Source organism: Callithrix jacchus, chromosome 8 (genome assembly GCF_049354715.1).
Source record: "Callithrix jacchus isolate 240 chromosome 8, calJac240_pri, whole genome shotgun sequence".
Classification (NCBI taxonomy): domain Eukaryota; kingdom Metazoa; phylum Chordata; class Mammalia; order Primates; family Cebidae; genus Callithrix; species Callithrix jacchus.
In genome coordinates, this window is record NC_133509.1 from 21597436 (window position 1) to 21621602 (window position 24167).

The 24167-nt window shown below is 43.8% G+C and overlaps 1 protein-coding gene across 9 annotated transcripts in view; it reads left to right on the top strand.

Moving 5' to 3' along the window:
* Window positions 1-24167, top strand: part of EDC3 (enhancer of mRNA decapping 3) — a 67643-nt gene that overhangs the window by 34547 nt on the left and 8929 nt on the right. For all 9 annotated transcript variants that reach the window (XM_078333685.1, XM_035261849.3, XM_017976762.5 and 6 more), the window contains 2 exons: window positions 8958-9293; window positions 23408-23561. In XM_078333685.1, coding sequence (XP_078189811.1) covers window positions 8958-9293; window positions 23408-23561 — 490 coding nt within the window. The remainder of the gene's footprint in view (window positions 1-8957; window positions 9294-23407; window positions 23562-24167) is intronic.

The following is a 24167-nucleotide window of genomic DNA, read 5'->3' on the forward strand; positions in this document are numbered from 1 at the left end:
GTAGTGAATGTCAAGTTTCTCTTCTGTAAAATGACTCTTTCTTTTCCTTTTACATCTGTACTCTTTGGAAGGAAATCACTCTGTGCAGCCCACACCCAAGGAATGAGGAGGTATGTTCCCTCTCCTTGAGGACACAGCATCTTCAGACATTATTTGGAATTCTTACATGCCAGAGAGTCCTCTCTTCTCCCCCATTTGTTTATTTATTCAGTCATTTATTTATATCAGCATGTACTCATGGGTATTTATTTTATACTTTGGCTTATAATTCAGTATTACTTTATTTGGGTACTGAAATTATTTCAGTTTTGACTAGTCTCAAATCTTTCATTTGGATCCCATGTTTCTTTGACATACTCCAATCATTGTGGGTTTTTCGTTTTTGTTTTTTTTTTTTGGTACTGACGTACTTTCTGACACTGAAAGATGCTTAATACTACTGCTACTGCTACTACTACCACTACTGCTCCTACTGCCTCTTCTGATGCTTTTCCTCCTCCTCCTCACCTGTTCCCCTCCCCTCCCCTTTTCCCTTCTTCCTCCTTTACTAGGTATGCGCATTGCTCCTAGCAAGAAAATATATGTGTATATACTTCTCTGTAGAGTTCACAGAAGAGAAAATACATGTGTGTATATTTAACCAGTATATATATATATGTGCATATTTAAATGTTTGTATATGTAACTGTGTATTTTGTACTATACTAAGTATAAGTTCATACTGATGTCTCCAGCTTTAATCCATTACCACATGGATCCTGGTAGCCTTCTCCTTTCGCTTGTCTGTAACCTTTCACTCCAACAGTGAGAAACCTGTCTCCTGCTGTCATTCATTCTTTACATAATTACTCAATTTCAATATACCTGTATAGTGGTATCAGAATTATTAACCCATATCCCCACCCTACTCCCGTGGGAGACTATCAAATAGAATATGGTGCTTATGTGCCATTTCTTTTGCCTTTCATCTGACTCCATTCATTTCTAGAGTTATGTAGGTCTCCCATCCCCTTCATTGACTTGTTTCATATATTCATAATGCAGTTACTTTGTGTTGTCACATTCTGCATTCCATCCTGGGATCCCCCAACCTCCTAAATGATTTTTAAAAATTCACATACACTAAAGCTGATCTTTTTCATATACCATCTCTGCAGTTTTGCCTTTTCCAGAATATCACGTAATTAAAATCAGACTGGCTTCTTTCACTTAGCAAGATGCATTTAAGATTAATTCCTGTCTTTCTGTGGCTTGATGGCTCATTTCTCTAATTGTCAGATAAAGTTCCCTTGTGTGGAGGTATCAGTTTGTTTACCTGTTCACCTATTGCAGGACATCTTGGTGGCTTCCAGGTTTTGGTTATTGTGCTTTTGCTGTTTGGTTCGTTTCCTTTTTCTAGATTGTTAACTGTACATAAGTAAGGTAAAGAGATCGTAGGGCAATAAAATGTTACTCCTTTTTAATAAACTTATTTAGAACCCAGATTATTTTGTTGCAGTATGGTTGGGCTTTAACGGTCTGTTAATTGTAGCAGTCGTCCTACCACCTGAGGCAGGAAGTGAATTTGGCCAAGTTTTCATGGTCCTACTGAGTTCTTCTTGACTTGTAAACTTCTTTGGATGTGCTTCATATATATATCTAATACGCTTGAAAACTCAGGGCCTAGATAGAATTTGGGAGTTGAGAAGAAGGTCCCACATATTCTGAGGCACTTTCTCATGATGCCTGTTGAATCTGGCAGTAAAACATTCGTAGTTTGACATTCAGGTACCCTTTGGTGTGATAAGTGCAGGACAAAGTTCCCACTTACAGTCTGTGTGTGACAAAAAACAATAAATAAGTGGCACTGAGGGTTATGCAACAATGGGTTTGTTACAAGTTGTCCTGGCCAAAGGGCCTCTGTGCCAAAGGCCGGCAGAAAAACAGCACAGGAAGGCGGCCAGCCTGCAGTCTTCATACTTGCATGGCCCTTGTAATTGAAAGGTAAAGAAATCTGGGAAGACTGTTTATCTTTTCCAAGGGAAGTGCTTTTGTCTCCCAGTGGCCAAAGGCCAGTTTAATGCAGAGCCAGGCCCTTTGGGCCGAATAAGCCCCGTACTGAGTTGGCTTATTCACTCAGGACTTCCAAATATTTGTATTAAAGTATGAGAAAGGGAAGAATAAGAGACAACTGAGCGTATTAGCCTGCCTTTCATTTATTTTATATTCTCTCATCTTTCTCTTACTGACCTGTGATGTCAGTATTTCCTCTTGGGAAATATTTTTCACACTCTGCTTTCCTGACGGTGTTTAGAACATAGCTGCTCCTTATTGTATGAATGAATCAACTCTGCATTTAGAGGAGTACAGGAAAATACCTGAAACCTTCTACATACACATTTCTAGGTTTTGATGTAAGTTATGTTTGTAGAGTCCGACAGCTGAGCCAAAGTGGTGACCAGTGCCCAGCATCATTAAGGCAGAATTAAGGCATCTCCCACAGTGAACATTATTAGTCTTTACAGTGGGGCACTTGGTCAACATGCTGTGAACGAGCTGTACAGCTAGTCATGTCTGTTTACTTTACTTTTCTACTTTGCCTTTCAACAGCTCCTCCTCATGTGGCGTGATATGAAGTGGGTACTCTTCATTCTTTTTTTTTTTTTTTTTTTTTTTGAAACCGAGCAAAAATTTTCTTTCTATACTGCACTCTCTCCCCCAAAAATAAAGGTTGAGTATCTCTTACACAAAATGCTTGGGACCAGAAGTGTTTCCGATTTTTAATTTTTTTTTAAGATTTTGGAGTATTTCTGGAATACATACCAGATGAGCATCCCTAATCCAGAAATTCAAAATGCTCCAGTCAGCATTTTCTTTGAACATCACATTGGTGCTCAGAAATTTTTGGATTTTGGATTTTTGGGATATGGATGCTCAGCTTGTGCCTTTGAACACTCATATTGGTGTTAGCCCACTGTTTAGGGCTAACAAATACTGGACAAGTGGTTAGAGAAGCAACTCATGCTTTTCCTGCCTGCCTTCTTGCCTGCCTGCCTTCTGCCTTCCTCCCCTGTCATCCAGGGTACAATGCAATGCACTGCAACCTTTGCCTCCCAGTTTCAAGCGATTCTCTTGCTTCAGCCTCCCAAGTAGCTGGGATCAAAGGCACCTGCCACCATGCCTATATAATTTTTATATTTTTAGTAGAAACAAGGTGTTGCCATGTAGGAGCCAGGCTGGTCTCAAACTCCTGACCTCAGGCAATCCGCCCACCTCTGCCTCCCAGAGTGCTGGGATTATAGGCGTGAGCCACCGTGCCTGGCCAACTTATGCTTTTCAAACTTTAACTCCAGGATAACTGGGCTTCTACCAGTGTCATTTGGGAAGCCTGAACTGCCTTCAGAGTCTTTGGGTCTTTGGATTCTGAATTCTTTCCTGTTTTCTCTGGTAACTCTTTTTCTGCCTCTCTGCCTGTTTCTCTTTAGCAACGTCCGTATCCTTTTTCCTCTGAGCTTTGTTCGTGGTCACCTTGTTTCGGGAGCTTTGGGTTTTATCTGAATGGGAATGATTGCCCATTTTGCTTCCTCATATCCATCTTCTCCTTCATCGATCAACTGCTTATCTTCGTCAGTCGTTGTTATAGTTCCAGGGTAGGTCATTGTCAGTTCATATTGGACACGACAGAACTTTTTCCACTGAAGCTCTTGCTTCATAGCTCTCATATTATTGTCAGCAACTTTATCTCCCTGGCCTTTTCAATCATGCAACAAAGTTGGCATAATTTTTATTGCTTTTTCTTGTAGTTAATCTCAAGTTGCCCTTTCTTTTGTAACCTCTTTTTAGACTTAACTTTTTTTGGCTAGTGTTTGCTTATTTTTGATTGCTGTTTTTATATCTTAATTTAGCAGAGTTTTGTGTACTTACGCTAAACCTGGCATAGTGTTGGGTGACAGGTGTGAATGACATCATTCCTTCCCTCTGTTGGCTTAGAAACTCCTTGGGAAGTTAGAGCAAGAACACAGATTAACTATAGAACAAAGTAGGTAATATAGCATAAGTGCTAGGTCAGTGGTACCCACACTGTTGTAAGTGGTCAAATGGGAGTGATTTTTTTAGCAAGATTCATCAAAGATAGTGTGTTTGGGCCAAGTCTGTAACAGCAAAAGTGAGAAATAACTTAAAAGTGAACCAGTAAGTATGATCTATATGTTGTGTACCAACATGGTATGATCTGTGATATATGCAGCCATAAAAAGTAAGATACAGTATTTGAAGTTTTTTTTTATTTTTGAGATGGAGTCTCTTAGTGTCATCTGGGCTGGAGTGCAGTGGCGCAGTCTCAGCTCACTGGAATCTCTACCTCCCAGGTTCAAGTGATTCTCCTGCCTCAGCCTCCCAAGTAGCTGGGATTATAGGTGTGTGCCACCGTGCCCAGCTGATTCTTCTGTATTTTTAGTAGAGACAGGGTTTCACTATGTTGGTCAGGCTGGTCTCAAACTCCTGACCTCAGGTGATCTGTCTGCCTCAGCCTCCCAAAGTGCTGGGATTACAGGCGTGAGCCACCACCCCCAGTCGTGTGTACATTTTCTAGACATTATCCTTTGTGTTCTTGTAAGTTTACCTAGACCATGACTGTGCACCAATAAAACTTCATTTACAGAAACAGGCAGTGGGTTGGATTTGGCCCATGGGCTAGAGTTTGCAGACTTTTGATGCAGCGTATACACTTAGGGTGAAATTAATTCACAATAATTAATGTGGATTCATGTTTGGAATGACCTTCTTGATACTTTTAAATTTGGGAGACCATCTTCATAGATCTGATTAATTTCTGACAAGCTCATTGTAGCTAAAGAAGGCCTCTAAGAGGAATAGGGAAAGTGCTAGTTCTGCCATTTTCTTGTTCACTTATAATTGCATCGGTATTATCATTATTTAACATAGTTTCTTTACAAAAATCTTTTTAAGCCACGTATTCATTTTGTATGCTTCAGTGAAAAATTGGCATGGTTGTAGAGTGTGCATGCACTTAATGCCACTGAACTGTACACTTAAAAATGGTTAAAATGGCTGGGCGCGGCGGCTCATGCCTGTAATCCCAGCACTTTGGGAGGTTGAGGCGGACAGATCACCTGAGGTTGAGAGTTCAAGACCAACCTGACCAACATGGGGAAACCCCCTCTCTACTAAAAATACAAAAATTGGCCAGGCGTAGTGGCACATGCCTGTAATCCCAGCTACTCAGGAGGCTGAAGCAGGAGAATCACTTGAACCCGGGAGGCAGAGGTTGCGGTGAGCCAAGATTGTGCCATTGCACTTCAGCCTGGGTAACAAGAATGAGACTCTGTCTAAAAAAAAAAAAAAAAAAAATGGTTAAAATGATAAATTTTATGTCATGTATATTTTACTGCAATTTTAAAAAATTGATGTATAGCATGGATAGAATTCTTGTTAAGGAATGTCATGTTTTCCTCAGATCAGATCGCTCAAATATGGGCAACAGTTGGCTGGCATGGAACTTCATAAGGATCCTAGTTTCCATCAGTACATTAAAATTCATAAAATTTAATTTCTACTGTTTTTAGTTAAAGTAAAAAATAAATAGAATATTCAGTATCTTCTTCCTGCTTCCTGATGAGTCATTCCATCCACCCCTGGGGAAACACATACCCTCTGGAGAGTGAACACTGGAAAGAGACCTATTTCTAGGGTGTTTTTATTTAATATTGAGGCAGTACATCGGTAATCCTTTTTCTCTTATTCTTTCCTTGTCTGTGTATATTGCTAATGGTGTTATCCTGACCTTGTATTTTCATACCAATTCTTCCTAATCCAGCTCTGTTTTCTCATCTATATATATAAAATATGTATGTATATATTTTCATATATATGTAAGTGTATATGTATTCCTATACATACATATTTTTTTTTATTTTTATTTTATTATTTTGTTTGGAGATGGAGTCTCGCTGTGTCCCCAAGGCTGGAGTGCAGTGGTGCAATCTCGCTCTTGGCTCACTGCAACTGACACCTCCTGGGTTCAAGCGACTCTCCTGCCTCAGCCTCCCAGATAGCTGGGATTACAGGTGCACGCCACCATGCCTGGCTAATTTTTGTATTTTTAGTAGAGATAGGGTTTCACCATGTTGGCCAGACTGGTCATATACATGTATATATTGCCTAGGCTGGATGGAGTGCAGTGGTGTGGACTGTGGCTCACCGCAGCCATGACCTCTTGGGCTCAAGTGATCCTCCCATCTCAGCCTCCTGAGTAATCTCATCCATATTTCTTTCAGATCGGTCAAATACGGGCAGCAGTTTTATTTTATTTTATTTTTTAGCCAGGATGTGTTCTCATCTGATTTTTAATTTTTTTTTTAATAAAGATGGGGGTCTCACTATGTTGCCCAAACTGGTCTCGAACTCCTGGGCTCAAGTGATCTGCCCACCTTCGCCTCCCAAAGTGCTGAGATTTGGGCATGAGCCACTGTACCCAGCCCATCTCATCCGTATTTCTATGGCACTTTATATAAACTTCTTTGTAACTCTAATCACACTGTATTTTCTTTTTTTGTTGTATTTTTGTTTTTTGAGACGTAGTCTCACACTGTCACCCAGGCTGGAGTGCAATGGTGCCATCTCCGCTCACTGCAACCTCCATCTCCTGGGTTCGAATGATTCTCTTGCCTCAGCCTCCCGAGTAGCTGTGACACAGGTACCCGATACTACTTCTGGCTAATTTTTCTATTTTTAGTAGAGATGGGGTTTTCACCATGTTGGCCAGGCTGGTCTGGAACTCGTGACCTCATGATCTGCCGGCCTCAGCCTCCCAAAGTGCTGGGATTACAGGTGTGAGCCACCGCGCCCAGCCTTATATTGTATTTTCATTACTTGCCTATATATATTTCTATTCTATATTTATTTATCTTTGAGATGGAGTTTCATTCTTGTTGCCCAGGGTAGAGTGCAATGGCACAATCTTGGCTCACTGTAAACTCTGCTTCCTGGGTTCAAGTAATTCTCCTGCTCCAGCCTCCCAAGTAGCTGAGATTACAGGCTTGTGCCACCATGCCCGGCTAATTTTTTTGTATTTAGTAGAGACGGGGTTCCACCATGTTGGTCAGGCTGGTCTCCTGACCTCAGGTGATCCACCCTCCTCGGCCTCCCAAAGTGCTGGGGGGTAAGCATAGAATTAAGAACTTGCTTTAATAGTATCATCCTGCAAGCTTCAGGTTATAAGACCAGGCCTTCTTTTACTCTGGGGGTATTTTTTTCTTAAACAGCTGCCAGACATTCAGACTCAAACTGAAGCAGGATATTTCCCTTCCCTGACTCCTTCACAGGACTCATGACAGGGGTGCCTTATTTACTCAGCCCACTGCTCTCAACTCCTTGCAGAAGGGAGTAGGTGAGTGAATGGGGCAGGAACTGGAGTGCTGGAACTGGCTGGCTGTTTCAGTGCAGGTGGGATCAAACTCCACTCACTCAAACCTGCGTGTTCTGCCCCTCGTGGGAGGGAGTGCACAGGTGAGCAGGTGCAGGAGCCAGAATGAGCACTTTTGGGTGCCAGCAGGAGTGAACTCTGTGCAGGCCATGTGGCAGCATCTAGGTGGAAAGCCTGCGACTCCTGAAGCCCCAGAGGGTGTGTTTTGGTGCTCTTTTAGCTCTGCTATCCGCAGGTGGCTTAAGTGTTAACAGCTGAGTGGGCCTGCAGCTGCCCTCTGCCAGTGAGGGCAAAGGGCCAGTATGACAGCCTTTTGTATCTGTACTCATGGCTGCTGAGCTTTTGTCCAGTGTCCAGGAAAAATAGGTCACATGAACGAATTAAAAGATGGTAAACATGGGTGATCTGATTTTTATTTATGTGGGAAGGGGAGCTAAAAAGGGGACAGTGGGTGGTGGGTAGGTAATTTTCCCCTGAAGTCTGGCTGTCTCCGGCTGGATTCTTCTCCACAGTTATGCAGTCAGGCTGTCCTTCTGAAGTCAAGCCACTTCTCTGTGACATTCAGCGGTGGTCTCCAGTGTCCAGCTGTTTCTCATCTCTGCTGACTGAGTCTGGGGTCTTTACAGGCACAGGATAGGGTGGGGGCCATCGGTGGTTTAGGAAAAGGCAACATTCTCCTGGGAAAACAGGGATATAAATTCTCATGTTGGGCCGCAATCTCAGGCTTTTGGCTTGAGGGTGAGGCTTCGCCAGGGACCTGCCTCTAGAATTTCTCTGCCTCCTATCTCTTTCACTGTATGAAAACCACCATGCTATATTCTTACTCTTCCTCTTATTTGCTGATAGTAAGTTGTCAGAAACGCTTTTGTCATTACCAGTTTCCTTATGAGGGGGAGAATTGGTGAAGATGTCCAGGGAGTACTGCTTATTTCATATTCATTAACAAGTGCAATCTCGGCTCACTGCAACCTCCGCCTCCCGGGTTCAAGCGATTCCCCTGCCTTAGCCTCCTGAGTAGCTGGGACTACAGGTGCGTGCCACCATGCCTGGCTAATTTTTTGTATTTTAAATAGAGAGGGTTTCACCATGTTGGCCAGGACGGTCTTGATCTCCTGATCTTGTGATCCACTCGCCTCAGCCTCCCAAAGTGCTGGGATTACAGGTGTGAGCCACTGCGCCCAGCTGTGTGTATGTGTTTTGAGACAGTTTCTTGTTCTGTTATCCAGGCTGGAGGGCAGTGGCATGATCATAGCTCACTGCAGCCTTGAACTTTTAGGCATAAGCGATCCTCCTGCTTCGGCTTCCCAATGTGGGATTATAGGCATGAGCCACTGTGCCGAGATTGGGTGATGTTTGAAACCTATTATTTCACATGAGATTTATTGTTTGCTGCTTAATGTGATTTAGCAATACTGACCTTTACCATTTTCACATTGGTTCCTGTAACACTCCACAAAGGACTGATGTATGGTATTTTCCACTCCCTGAGCACTTTCTGTGGATACACTGATTTTAGTCCCTATTTTTTCTCCAGGGTCATCTAGTAGCAGGCACCCAAATCAAGCAACTCCAAAGAAAAGTGGTGTAAAGAATGGCCAGATGAAGAATAAAGATGACGAGTGCTTCGGGGATGATATTGAAGAGATCCCAGATACAGATTTTGATTTTGAAGGGAACCTAGCTCTTTTTGACAAGGCAGCTGTGTTTGAGGAGATCGATACCTATGAAAGGAGAAGTGGTACCCGTTCCCGCGGCATCCCAAATGAAAGGCCTACTCGGTACCGCCATGATGAGAACATCCTGGAGTCAGAGCCCATTGTCTACCGACGGATCACAGTGCCCCACAATGTGAGCAAGGAGTTCTGCACAGGTGAGTTGCACCAGGTCCCACATCCTACTGGCTGCTGTTGCCTTTCTACTAAGTTTGAAACAGAAAGACCTGGCTTCTGAGTCACAGTCTCACACTAGGAATTAACTTACATGGCTTGGTGGCTGGCCTAGTATTATTATCTTTTGGGGATTGCATCCAGTAACAGCATTCTGCCATGGTGCAGGGATAATCCCTCCACATGTGTGTTTATATCCTGTATCTAGCAGGATCTGGCCTGCTACTTATTTAGTGTGTTGTCAGTAACAACCAAAGGCAAAGAGCCTACTGTGTAGAGTCAGATATTCAGATCGATTTTCACTCTGGCATCCCTATTACTACCCATATATTTCACCAGAATTCAACTCTGTTTTACCTTTGTTGCAAAAAAAAAAAAAAAAAAAAAAAAAGTTAAAGATGGATGACAGGAATCATTGACTAAAAATAGAGTTTTAATAAATTACATTTTCTTACTATGTTATTCTTATCTCCTGTTAGCCCAGGACATTGAAAGTTGGCTAATTTCATGTAGTGCCTTCTGTATGTCATTGTAGATGATCTAGTTCTATTACCCCAGTGATAATTGTTTCTTTTTTTAGCATTAGAACCTTTTCTTCAAACCTATGGCGTATTAAACAGAGTAGAGCAGCTATGAGAGAGGTAATTCACCTCATCCCTGTCACATCTCTTCCAGCCAAACCACATTACTTCTTGGAATATGGTTTGAAAACCACTGTCATTGAATGATCCTAAGAGCTAAAGGGGAAATCTGAATCAGTAAGTTGAGAAGGAATTGAGGATAATATTTCTATTTTGGTTTGAAGTTTGGAATATAGAGAATTTAAATCTTCAGTGCTGATAGCTGCTATAAAAAGAACTGTGGATACAGCTAATTTCATTTGGAGGAAAGTCAGACATGGCTTTTTATAGGTAATAGTAAGACTGTTGTATTTGATTTTGCTGAGTATAGTAGCTTGCATGTGCTTTCCATGTGAAAAAAAAAATAGGCTAACTGTCAGGCTAAGAAAGACAGCTAAAATAAAAATAAAAATAAACAAGACTGCTAGCCTGGGCCCAGTGGCTTATGCCTGTAATCCCAACAGTTTGGGAGGCCGAGGCAGGCGATCACCTGAGGTCAGGAGTTCAAGACCAGGCTGGTTGACGTGGTAAAACCCCATCTCTACTAAAATACAAAAATTAGCTAGGCATGGTGGCACACGCCTGTAATCTCAGCTACTCAGGAGGCTGAGACAGGAGAATTGCTTGAACCCAGGAGGCAGTGGCTACACTGAGCCGAGATGGCACCACTGCACTCCAGCCTGGGTGACAGAGCAAGAGTCCATCTCAAAAAAAAAAAAGTGCTGAATTTTGTCAGTCTTTTGCTGGCAGATTCTAGTAGGCCTGCCTCTTTACTAAGGTGGTTTCCTTAAGTGGCATGACAGTGTAACTTGCCGAAGTCCTTTGATTTTCAAGACCTGTGTAAACAGCCTAGCTCAGAATCAGGTTTAACTTAAATTGCTGTTTTAAGCCTTTCAAAGGCAGTTATCATCTGTTAAGTCTGCTATTCCTCCAGGTCAGCCAGCTTTCCACCTCTGACTGCTTCCTTTTTTACTGCCCACATTGTAAGAGAAACTGCTCCTGCTGCTAGCACTCTGTATCTGTAGTCCAAGTGCTGCTGCTGAGGCTGCTGGATTATGCAGTGTGTGATTTCCCTGGAACTATTTAGACTGCAGGATTTTTTGGACTGGGGAAGATTATGATCTGCCCCGGAGTCAAGTGGCTAAGAGTAAGAATAACAGAATCAGGAAGGATTCTCAGATCTAATAGAACCTGAGAAAATATTTGCTAACGTGGACAAAAGCAGAGGTAGAAATTTTTTCCTGCTGCACACTCCAGCTCCCCAACTTGATCCTCTCACCTCTTTTTAATGGCTGAAGTGCAAAGTTCTCTCATATAAAATGATTTTCCTATCAATAAACATAATACAAACCACATGTGCTGGTCCTTTGCCATAAACTTGGGTGTGGCATTTGTGTGTAGTGACCAGTTGCACTCCACTGGTTCGTGACAATAAGGGGGAAAGAAGCCAGGAGCTTCATGCCATCTGGTTTTTCTCTTTGTTCTTAACAGTGACAAGGAGTGGAAAGGAAGCCCTTTTGCCAAGCACTGTCTATGCTAGAAATAGAGCAAGCAGGCAGTTATTTATCTTGCCGAGCAGCTTCTCCTACAGGGGGTTCTTCTCTGTTCTAGCCCCAAGGTGCAACCCTCAAGCAGGTTTTCATTGAGGGGCAGGCAATCAGCACAGAGCTGGGGACACTTTCTCCAGTGGATCTGCCATCCAAACGTTTGGCTCAAAATAAGGCAAACTAGAATATATAGAGAAAGAGTCTAAGACCATAAAATGTCAGTGTTAGGTGAGTTGGTCACCTAGTATAACTTTCTCATTTTATAGATGAGGACATGAGGCCCAGAGAGGCAAAGGCTTTTTTTTTTTTTCTTTTTCTTTTTTTGAGACAAAAGTCTCGTTCTGTCACCCAGGCTGGAGTGCAGTGTCATGATCTTGGCTCTCAGCTCACTGCAACCTCCCCGTCCAGGTTCAAGCGATTCTCCTGCCTCAGCTTCCTGAGTAGCTGTGATTACAGGTACCTGCCACCATGCCCAGCTAATTTTTGTATTTTTAGTAGAGACAGGGTTTCTCCATGTTGGCCAGGCTGGTCTCAAACTCCTGGCCTCAAGTGATCCACCCACCTTGGCCTCCCAGAGTGCTGGGATTACAGGCGTGAGTCACTGTGCCCAGCTGGTAAAGGATTTTCTAAGCCTTACCCACTGGCCAGGTGATGTAACCCGTGAGGTTGAAGGCTTCAGTGAGCCAATGTCATGCTGCTGTACTCCAGCCTGGGCGACAGAGCCAAGCCCTGTCTAAAAAACAAAATGAAAAAAAAAACCTTATCCATCACATCTCCCTTTCTCTTCTAAATGTGAATTAAAAGGAGGAAAAATATAAGAGAAGGGCAGTTTTATGGCAAATAGACTACAGACAGTCCCCCAATTTACAGCGGTTAGACTTACTGTTTTTTGACTCTAGGATGATGTGAAAACAATACTCATTCAGTAGAAACTTGTTCAAATTATGAATTTAGATATTTTCCTGAGATAGTGATACACGGGTCTGATATTCTCCAATGCTGGGCAGCAGCAAGAGCCACAGCAGTCAGCCATGCAGTCATGAGAGTAAACAGCCCGTATTCTACAGTGTACTGTGTTGCCAAATGATTTTGCCCAACTGTAGGCTAATGTAAGTGTTCTGAGCAGGTTTAAGGTAGGCTAGGCTAAACTGTGATGTTTGTTTGGTAGGTTAGGTGTATTAAATGCATTTTCAACTTAGATATATTCAATTTATGATAGCTTTATTGGGATAAGACCCATTGTAAGATGAGAGACATCCCTGTAGTCTTTTCTGTTTAGACTGCACTCTCTCAGGAATGGACCAGCAGTTTACAGAAGTAACTTGGAGAGCTCCCGCAGTCTGGTCCCCAGAGTAGCAAAAGAACAACATGTTTATTACCTAATCGGTGATGGCTTGGGATTTAGGATTCTGGCAGCTTGCTGCTGGTGCCCTGAGTACTGACTTCATGCTAAGTGGTGTCAACAGTACATAAGCTATTATTCACTAATTGCTCATACTCCTCTTGGCAGTACTCTTTGCCAGCTGTGTGTGTTGTGATGGGGAACAGTGTTGTTTTAGGTCTGTTGATGGGGAAGACACATTCAGGAAGCAACTAAATTCAGCTCTTTGTTTTTTCTCTCTGGAAAGTCCTTTCAGGTTCTTTGGCAGGGCTTCTGTCTCCAGCAGTCATGGATCATCAGACATTTCTCTAGCTCGGGCCTGCCCGCCAAATGATGGTGTTAGTGGTCACGCTCTGGATTGGTCAGGGTCTTTCTGGATCTAGACTTGTAATTTGAAATCCTTCGAAAACAGATTCTGTGTGCATGTACACACATGCACATGTGTTAAGTTTAAATATAAAACACTAGATGTGTGTGAGCACTGTGTTCAGTGTTGAGAACTCCCCAAAGAATACTGCTTAGGAAAGTGGTAAGGCTTCAGAGAAGAATCTTTATTCAACACTCATAATACTGGTTTTTACATTTTTTTTTAATTTTATTTTTTTTGAGACACAGTCTCACTCTGGTGTCCAGGCTGGAGTGCAGTGGTGTGATAGCGGCTCACTGCAACCTCTGCCTCCCAAGTTCAAGTGATTCACCTGCCTCAACCTCCTACATAGCTGGGATTACAGGCGTGTGCCACCATGCCCATCAAATTTTTGTATTTTTAGTAGAGACATGGTTTCACCATGTTGGCCAGGCTGGTCTTGAACTCTTGACCTCAGGTGATCTGCCCACACTGGCCTCCCAAAGTGCTGGGATTACAGGCATGAGCCACCTCGCCCAGCCTAATGCTCATTATATTCTAAAGGAAATATTTTAAGACAGTTTGGGTCAGTCAGAACACTGTGTTTATTATGTGTAACTGACTCTAAGATAGTCCTTGCCTTTAAGTTATAAAAATGTAATAGGAGATAGAAAGATACTGTATGTGCCCAGAATCCAGTGAAAGTGTGGACATTAAGTGCACTAGGTTTTGAGAGGCAGAGGAGGTCCTGTAGGCTGCATCAAAGAGGGCTTCATGATGGTAGCCTTGAAGCATGGGCAGGATTTCACCAGGCAGAGAGAAAGGAGGATATTTATGAGTAGACGAGGCAGGTGCTGGTGAAGTGTGAGTAAAGGTCATGTGGGAGACTGGTCATTAGTTGGCTTGGCCAAGGCAGAGAGTTTGTGTTGGGGAGTAGAAGGAACTAAAATACAGCTGTGGACCAGAGCACAGAGGGCCTTGTGTGCCAGTGCTATGTTTATCCTATAGTCATGGGGAATAACTGAAGGATTTTGGATAGGAAAATGATATGATCTCTTTTAGGAAGGCTGGTCTTGTGGTAGGATCCCAAGTAGAACGAGAGAGGAGAGAGAAGACCAGAGCAGTGTCAGTCATGCTCATGATGTAACTTACATACTAGAGATTTGGACCACTGAATGGAAAGGAACGCTAAGATATGAGGGAAGCGACGGAGGGTAATTTGACAGGCTGTGAAGACTGAAAACAGGGTTGAGTGAACAGGAGGATTTGGAGGTATTGAACCCATGGGACCGGAAGACCGGCAATGAGTCTAGTTATCATTAGATTGCACGAATTTATAGTGGGCTAAGCCTACATGGTTTTGTGACCCCCCCGCTTTTTTTTCCCTCCTGCAATGCTTTGTGCCTGAGCCCTGAGAAAGCAAATGCAAGAGTTGCTACAATGAGGGATAGGGAGATGTGGGAGTTATTAGTTCTTAGAGCTTTAATCAGGAGTTAAAAGTTATATAGTTCCTTATCTATAGATAGATAGATAGTTCCTTATTTATAGATAGTTCCTTATCTATAAAATGGGATAATACTATGGATTAAATAAGATAATGTGGAAAAACAGCTAGCACATACCCAATTTGTAATTATTATTTAGTAAATATTTGACTTCAAATATGAATTTGCAAAGGCCCCCTGAGTAAGATTATTTCAAAGCATCAACACTGAGAGTATACCTACTATGTGCCAGACGCTGTTTTAGATACTCTGCGTAAGTCATAGTTCCTTACCTTGGGGGCCTCTGAATATAACTGAACCAAACAGGTAAATATACTAATAACAGAAGTGTAGTCAGCTGCAGTGGCTCACACCTGTAATCCCAACACTTTGGGAGGCTAAGGCAGGAGGCTGCCTTGCTTGAGCCCAGGAGTTTGAGACCAGCCTGAGCAACATAATGAGACCTCATCTCTACAAAAAATAAAAATAAAAAATTAGCCAGGATGATGTGGTGGTATGTGCCTGTGGTCCTAGCTACTCGAGGCAGAGGTAGGGGGATTACTTGAGGCCAGCAGTTCGAGACCAGCCTGGGCAACGTAGCAAGATCCTATCTCAATTAAAAAAAAAAAATGACTAATTCTCCATTTCCTCCATTGTAATAAATTCTCTATTCATGATTCCTTCTTTGTGGGTAGACTTGTTTACCCTCTGCCATTCGTTCTCTACTGTGCAGCCCTCTTCTGTCCTCAGGTATGTAAAAGCCCAGATGGGAGGCAGTGGGGTGCTTGTTGCAGGCGTCTCTGCAGTTTTGCCCGAAGGATGAGCCACCTCCACACTGTGTGCTGAGATTTAGGGAATAACAAGTATGTGAGGATGACCTGAACTAGAGTTCCTATTTATTGTCTTAAAAAGGGGCCAGGCCTAGTGGCTCAGGCCTGTAATCCCAGCACTTTAGGAGGCCAAGGCGCCTGCGGATCACCCAAGGTCAGGATTTTGAGACCAGCCTGACTAACATGAAGAAACCCCATCTCTGCTAAAAATACAGAATTAGCTGGGCGTGGTGCCACATGCCTATAATCCCAGCTACTTGGAAGGCTGAGGCAGGAGTATTGCTTGAATCTGGAAGGCAGAGGTTGCAGTGAGCCCAGCTCATGCCCTTGCACTCCAGCCTGGGCAACAAGAATGAAACTCCATCTCAAAAAAAAAAGATCCAGTTAAGCTTGAGTGAGGTGCTCTGGTCTGAGCTCCAGCACCTCCTATCCATACCCATTCCTTTTGGAAAATGCAGTTCTGGTTTCTGCCAGGAAGGGAAGCGGCTGGTGAGAGAGGCCACAAGTGATTTGTTCCTGCTGCTTTGTGACTCTACTCTTCTTACCCTGACTGGCTAAGTCTTCGAGTTTTGATGAGGATGTATCTAGCTCTCAGGACAAGTTTGCCTTTCAGAAAATTCCAGACTAGCAGTTGTCTTTCACAGCTAGCATTCCATTCCTGCCTCTGAGCCCTAGCTGCCTTCCTCTGCTTCCTGTCACCAAGAGTTCCTCTAGAAGTAGTCTAAGGCTCTCGAGACCAGCAGCGTTATCTTCTCAAAAATAGGTAGTCAAGCAATCTGTTTTGAACTTTTTGCATGTGTGTTCAAAAGGAATTCAGAAAGAAAGAAATCTTGGAGTTTAGAATTTCCCCAGAGGTAGTGAGGCCTCCTTTGGCAGCTGTTGAGGTCTTGTAGAGAATACTTCTCATTCGGAGAATCAAGTCTCTGGTCAGCATCTCATTGCCTTCTCACCTGTAGACCCAACCCACGCAGGGTCTTGCCTTGTCTCTCCATAACCCCCTCCCCAACTTCATTCCCCAACTGCATGTGTATGGATTAGATCAGGTGCCACAAAGGATGTCATACTGGGGGAACATCAGGAAGTAAATTCTGGGTGGTGTTCTGGACAGAACAGCTGCATTGGATAAACCTATGCTCCTCTACCAAGTGTCACAACGTTTCACTGAGCAGAGCTAATGAGCCTAGTTTCTAAATTTGTGTCTCCAGCAGGCAGACTTCCTTGACAGTGACTTGGTTGAGTTTGGGGAACGTCAGGCTCTAGCAGGTGTGGAAGAATTTATCGCTCCCTTTCTTTATCTTGGAATCCTTCAGAGTTCCTGGGCCTGGATAATTGGGTGAATGGTTGTCATAAGCCTGAAGGGCTTGGTTTGATCATTGGTGATCTCGTGAGGTTTTAGAGCAGAGCTCTTAAGATAGGTATTTTGGCTAGCGTCTTAGCCCAGTAATGAACCACTATACTTCTTACGTGTTTTTCAAGAGCTTAAGCCCAAACCAAGGGCTGGAGTATCTGGAGCCTAGCACATTCCAGCCTGACACTTGAGTTTTTATGAAACTGCCCATTGGTCATTCCAGAAATGCACTGGTCCCCAGTAATGTCACCGCTTTACTAATATGTGCCCTCTTGCCATTCCAGAGCCACAGGTGCCTAGACAGAGTGAGAAAGGAGTTTGATTTCTATGTATCTACCATCCTCTTGAAATTCAGCAGTCAGGCCAAGGCGGGCAGATCACTTGAGGTCAGGAGTTTGAGACCAGCCTGGCCAACATGGTGAAACCCTGTCTCTACTAAAAATACAAAAATTAGCCAGCAGTGGTGGCTCATGCCTGTAGTCCCAGCTACTTGGGAGGCTGATGCAGGAGAATCACTTGAACCCAGGAGGTAGAGGTTGCAGTAAGCCAAGATCACACCACTGCACTCTAGCCAGGGTGACAGAACGAGATTCTGTCAAAAAAAAAATTTCTGGAAAGGACTAGAGAGGTCACTTTTTCTAATTTAATATGCAGACACTGTTCTGTAGTAGCCTTGGCAACAGATTTTCCCTTATCCTCAGTAGTAGTCATTTTGGCCCCAGAGTCTCTCCTTCCTTTGAAATTTCATTTGAAATTTTCATGACCTTATGCTACCCCATAGGTTCCCTGTGTCCCTTGAAATCAATTCTCCTTGGTCTTCCTATTCTTACTTTCTACCCCTGACTACTTTACCCTGCATAAAACAACTCAGCTTTTAAAACCTTCTGAGCTTGGCCTTGCCCACTGCTGTATACTGAACCTTCCTATCAGCCTCAGGGCTTTAGGCAGGGACATTTTTATCTGCACATGTCACATGCATTCTGGCCACCGGGAAGTTCGTGGTTCTCCGCTCCTACCTAGAGTCTCTCTTCTATTCATTGTGACTACAGTCCTGCCTGTCTTTCAAGGCATAGTTCAAATTGAGACCCGATACTTTGTACCTGTAGCTCCTGATTTGAATTCTATAATTTGTACTTGTGCTTGGGATAACACAGTCTAAGGCTGTTGTGTTCTTTTCTGAAGTTTGTACCTATGTATTTTTCTGTTTGCAGCTAGATTATAAGACTGGGGGGCTGGCGTGGTGACTCATGCCTATAATCCCAGCACTTTGGGAGGCCGAGGTGGGTGGATCACCTCAGGTCAAGTGATCTGCCCACCTTTGGCTTCCCAAAGTGCTGGGATTACTCTGGCCAGGCATGAGCCACCACATCTGGCCCCCAGCCCCCAACTTTTTGTATTGAAAACATTTTTCAAACTTACAGAAAACTTGCTAGAATAATATAATGAACAACCATATACCCTTCATTTAGATTCACCAGTTAACATTTTGACACATTTGTTTTATATAAAATAAGTACATATGAACACACACACATATTTCTGAACCATTTGAGATTTAGTTGTACTCATCATTAGATTTCATCCATAACTTCCACAGCATATAAATTCAGTGGGATATGTATTGCTCTAAAGAAACACACTACAAGATTGCTCTTGGCAAAATTTAAATTATTACAAAAGTAGTACCTAATACACTCCATATGTAAAACTTTCCAGTTATCCCATTAATGTCCTTTATAGCTGTATTTTTTTTTTTTTTTTTTTTTTTTTGAGACAGAGTTTTGCTCTTGTTGGCCAGGCTGGAGTCCAATGGTGAGATCTCAGCTCCCTGCAACCTTCACCTCCCAGGTTCAAGCGATTCTCCTGCCGCAGCCTCCCAGGTAGCTGGGATTATAGGTGTGCACCACCACGCCTGGCTAATTTTGTATTTTTAGTAGAGATGGGGTTTCTCCCTGTTGGTATAGCTGTATTTTTAATTAGTCATTGTACATTACATTCAACTGTCCTAGCTCTTGTTTCCTTTAAACTAGAACAATTCCTACACAGCTTCTGTTGTTCTTTGTGTTACTGATGTTACTGAAGAATCTAGGCCAACTGATTTCAGAACGTCCCTTAGTTTGTATTGATTGTTTCCTTTTGATCTGATTCATGTTAAACATGTTTTCTAGGATTTGGGTAGGGCTGCATCTTTCTCAAGGCATCACATCATATCCCCTTGTCCCATCACTGGGGGTAAGTTTGACCACTTGGTAAGGTGTTGACCACCAGATTCCTTCCTCGTAGCGATAATTTTTCCCTTCATAATTAGTAAGTTATTTTGTTGACCTGTTATTTGCCTCTTAAAGTTCAAAGCTTGTTCCAGTAGAACTTTAGTATGAAGGACTGAGGTCCGGCGTGGACATGGGGCTGGTCTAGTAGTAAGTGGGGGAGGGAAGAGGTGGGGAAAGAGTCAGATGTATTGAATATAATGAAGGGAATAAGCAGCATGTTGACACCTGACAAATGAGGAGCCTGCTGTTGCGGGGGAGCACTGGAAGAGAGAGTAGAGCCCCGGAAGAGAGAATGAAGTGCTAGGATAGAGAAAGCACGTGAAGGGAACTGTCTCTTGAGACCAGAAAGAACTTAGAGAATTTAGGAACCAGAAGGTGGCCAAGGGGTCTGAGATGTAGTAAGGTAGACCGGCCGGATCACAACAGGTCTTATGGGTCATAATGAAGAGTATTGTGAATGTGTAGTTAGGTTTCTTATAACAAACCCTTCCTTCAGAAAACACTTGACACCAGATTGCATTACTGCCAATTTGTGGCAGCTTTAGTGTAGATCTCCAGGGACTGTCTGTACATTGCTGATCAGAGGGTGTAAATTTACCAGTGGATTTATATCCCTAAAGGAACCAGTATGACATCACCCAGTTTTGTGACTGCCACATAATGGAATCTGAAGTCATAGTCCTGGAGAAATCCCATGCCTATAAATGAACTGTGTTCCTTGTTGATAGGACTTGGGACACATGTAGCCTTTCCAATTAAACGGCCAGTCAGTGAGAGGATTGAGTTAGATCTGAGATAACACTTTGTCGTGGGAGCCTTGTTACACAGCAGAAAGACTGGGCAAGGCTGAAGGTGAGAGGAACTTTGGACGTGGTGCTGAAGGGTGTCTGTGGGTGGGGGAGTGAGGACATGCCATGCATGTCTGTAAGGGAGGGAAAGGCCTGAAATGCTGTGTCCTGCAATGAGCAGTGTCAAAGTGATGACCTGACAAGGGGCGGACTGCAGCTGGCACGTGCAGTGCTGGGTCACTGTGTTCCATGGCCTGAAGAGACAGCCCCAGCCTCATGCAGTAGAAATCGGTTGTACAAGGAGGGGTTCCCTTTCCTGGCCTGTACTGAGTGTGCTTCCTTGATACCCTAAGGTCAATCAGATCCTAAGAAGTTCTCGGCTTGTCACGAACCAGTTATAATTATCTCTCCCTTTCTTGTTTCACCAGCAGCTGTAAAATACATATTAATGCTCAAAGAAACCCTACCAACTGATTTTACTGCCTTGATTCCAGAACAATAAAGATCTACCTTCCAACGCAAACATAATTAGGCTTGGCCCATGTTCAGGCTTTGGCAGTGGCAGTGTTGTTGTTTGCAGTTTACACGCTATGTTCTTGGGTTCCTTCCTTTGGAGTTTATTTTATTCCCTTGGCCTGTTTCTGATAAGCCAGTCCAACTGGTTGGACTTACGTGTATAAATGTTTAAAAAGAACATTTTGTGGTGTCTGTACGTTCCTTTCAGAGCAACAGAGTAGAGTTCTAGACCCTGTAACTGCCAGACTCTGAGCAGAATGGTTCTTGGCTTTGTCTTTCTAGGCTGCAAAAATATGCTAATTCATCAACAGTGCCCCTTCCCCCAACACAGATCAGCAAGGAGATGGTGAGAGACTCTCAGCTTCCAGCAGCAGCATCTAGCCAGCTGGTCGGGGGTGAGGTCTCCTCTCTTGTACCATTAGGTTTTGCACTCTTAAGAACTATGAAGGGACAGCTAGCAGAAAATGCCTCTGCCAGCTCTCAGCCCTCAGAATGAGGGGGTAGGGGAGGGGCTGCTGCCTGTACACGTAGCACAAGAGCCAGACCCAGAACCCTCGATGAATGGAGTAGCAGGCCCAGGACTCACTGCTCTGACCCGTTTCAAATCTAACAGAAAGAATTCTGATAAACAGGTAAAGAAATGCAGAGATGAGTGAAAGCTCTGCCTCGCGTGACTCTGCAGGTAAAGAGGGTGTTTGAAGTAGTCAGGTGCGTGACTTGTCTGACAGGTTTGAGTTGTTAGTGGCTTAGGACTTTCGAAAATTGTTCAGCCTAATTAGTTCTGATAATATGTGCGTGTCTGAAGCAGGCCATAAAAATGGCTGTTTTAATCAGCTGTTGACATGCAAGGTCAGGCTGCAGCCTCCAGCACTGGCACCTGGAATACCAATGACTGCCATTTCAGAAAGAGGTGGGAAGAGAGACTCAGTGCTCCTAATGGCACTGTTTTATTGCCTCTCACCAGACCAGGAATAGGTTGGGCAGGTAGAGGGGCTCAGCTAGCTAGCAGGATAGTGTTTATTTGATATGTTAGATATTTTTTATCATCATCATTACATGACATTGTTATTCTGCCTTCCCTGAGAGGATACAGACCTGGGTCTGTAGGTTCAGTCTTTGTGCTTGGTTTCCCGTTGTGAAAACATGAAGCTGTACCCTCATTCTGTGTGGTTTTAAGAATCTATGCAGGTAGGACCGAACCTGATAAAACCTCAAGAGATTTTCTTCTGATGTGACGAGTGAAGAAAACAGGTTTTTCTAGACGGGGCTCTGGGACAGTGGAATGATGATGAATGTACTGAAAACGTTTGTTAACTTTTATTCCCTAACTCTCCTACCTTAGAGTAAGTCCAGAGCAGAAGTGGGCACTAGGCTTACATCACTTACATGTCTGAGTACCTGATGAGAACTCACCTCTGTTGATAAGCCTAGCTAGAACAAGTTGAGAAGGCGAAGGCTGAAGAAGTAAAAGATGCACTTCCTTACCTCAGGTGGTTTACAGTTCAGTATAATTGAGGACACAGAATCTAAAAAGGCGCCTGATCTAGCTGGACAAAGCTAGTGACATGCAGCCCCGCAGTGAATTGCTAATTAGAATCGGTGTTTGCTGGTCCATTGGCCATTGAAGCCAACTGGGGCTCTTTGGGAAAGGGTCTGTTGTCAGCCCAGTGGCTTTGGCATTTGTAAGATAGCATTGGCATCTTGGAGGGAGTGTACCTTGGTTGTCAAGGTAAGAGCTGTCCATTGCAGATCCAATTTTTGGGTTTGCTGTTTCTATCCTGGTATGTTGACACTGGTGCATATAATAAATACTTTAGATTTCTTCACATACACCAGCTGCTATAGATACTGGTTTTGAGCCTTGAAAAACCAAGTATTTTCCATAGTATACTTTCAATGACTAATTCTCCCCAACTTTTATAAGTTGCCCATTTTTAGTGTTTTGTTGTTGTTGTTTTGTTTTGTTTTTGAGACAACTTAGTTGCCCAGGCTGGAGTACAGTGGCACGATCTCAGCTCACTACAACCTCCGCCTCCTGGGTTCAAGCAGTTCTCCTGTCTCAGCCTCCCAAGTATCTGGGACTACAGGCACACGCCACCACTCCCGGCCAGTTTTCTTATTTTTAGTAGAGATGGGTTTCGCCATACTGGTCAGGCTGGTCTCCAACTCCTGACCTTAGGTGATCCACCCGCCTCGGCCTCCCAAAGTGTTGGGATTGCAGGCGTGAGCCACCGTGCCTGGCCCCAGCAGTTGCCTGCTTTTAATGATCAGAGTAGCTTAAAGGCAGCCATGGTGTACTCAACCATGTACTCCTTGCCCATGTTGTGAGTACTGGGTTACACCCACCTCAGATAGAGAGAAAATGACAAATTATTTGAGAAAACATCTTTGCTAGCTGAGTTTCTTAATCAGAAAGGAAGGGATAAATAGAAGAGAGAAGGAAAAGGAAGACGGGAGCAGATGGAATAAGTCCTCTTGCCCTGCAGTTGAGAACAGCAGGGGCAAGAAGGCCAGCAGGGTTTGCTAGTGTCTGTGTCTCTTCTACACAGCAAGGACAAGGGGCCTGCTTGTGAGAAAACCTCGCTGCCCAAGATGGCATTTCCCCCACTTTGGGAAGATCACGTTCTTTCCTGATACACCTAATAGGTTGCTGTTATAGGCTGTGTGCTGGTCTTGGTAGCAACTAAGCATATTAAGGTAGATTTGGCCTTCGTGGTCTAAAGCTAAACTGCTAAGGGAGATTAAGTTTGTCCCTGCTCTGTGGTGACCTGGAACAAGTTGTTGCTTGGTTCACCATCCACTACTTGAGCTCTGCAGAGCTTGCCTCAGTCCCAGAAGATGAAGACGATGGGCCCAGGGGTGGGCCATGGTAAAATGTTGGCATTTGCAGAATCTTGGATAGAATATACCCAGTTTGGACCTGGTTTCTGAAGTCACTTTCCCTTTCTCTCCTCCTTTTGAATTGCAGACTCTGGCCTTGTTGTCCCAAGTGTTTCCTATGAGCTACATAAAAAGCTGTTGTCCGTGGCTGAGAAGCATGGGCTGACCCTGGAGCGGAGACTGGAGATGACAGGCGTGTGTGCCAGTCAGATGGCACTGACCCTCCTTGGAGGACCCAACAGGTAACTGCCTGTAAACTGGCAAGGACTTAATGTGGAGTGAGCATGCTATGCCCGGCCACCACCACAGTGCCTCTCATATGTACACACAAGTTCATTGGGCAGTTTCTGCTCATCTGATGGGAGAATCTCTGAAGTCACTTTCCTGCTGTAGATGCTGCCAGGTTTCTTTGTTTGCCCCTCCTCAGAGCACATTGACAACTGGGTAGGGGAGGTAGTTTGACACCTTTCCCCCTGCCCCTTAGGCTCAGACATCAAAGGCGGTGCCTTATTTTATTTGCAGACAGACTGATACCATGTGCCAGACCTTCTGCTAGTCACCGGGACCCAAAGAAGAATAAATACTGTGCCTTTCCTCCAGTAGCCCAGTTAGGTCTCTAGAAAGTATAGGCCTGTGGTAGAGGAAACACAATTCTCCAGTAAGCCATGTTACTGCCCCCAGCTGGAAAACCAGTCACCCATCTGGAGCAGTGGCATCCAGGCTTAGCCCTGACAAACAAGGGGTGATTAATGTGGGCAAGCAAGAAAGAAGGCATTCTTTTTTTTTTTTTTTGAGACAGGTTCTCACTCTGTCACCTAGACTGGAGCGCAGTGGCATAATCTTGGCTC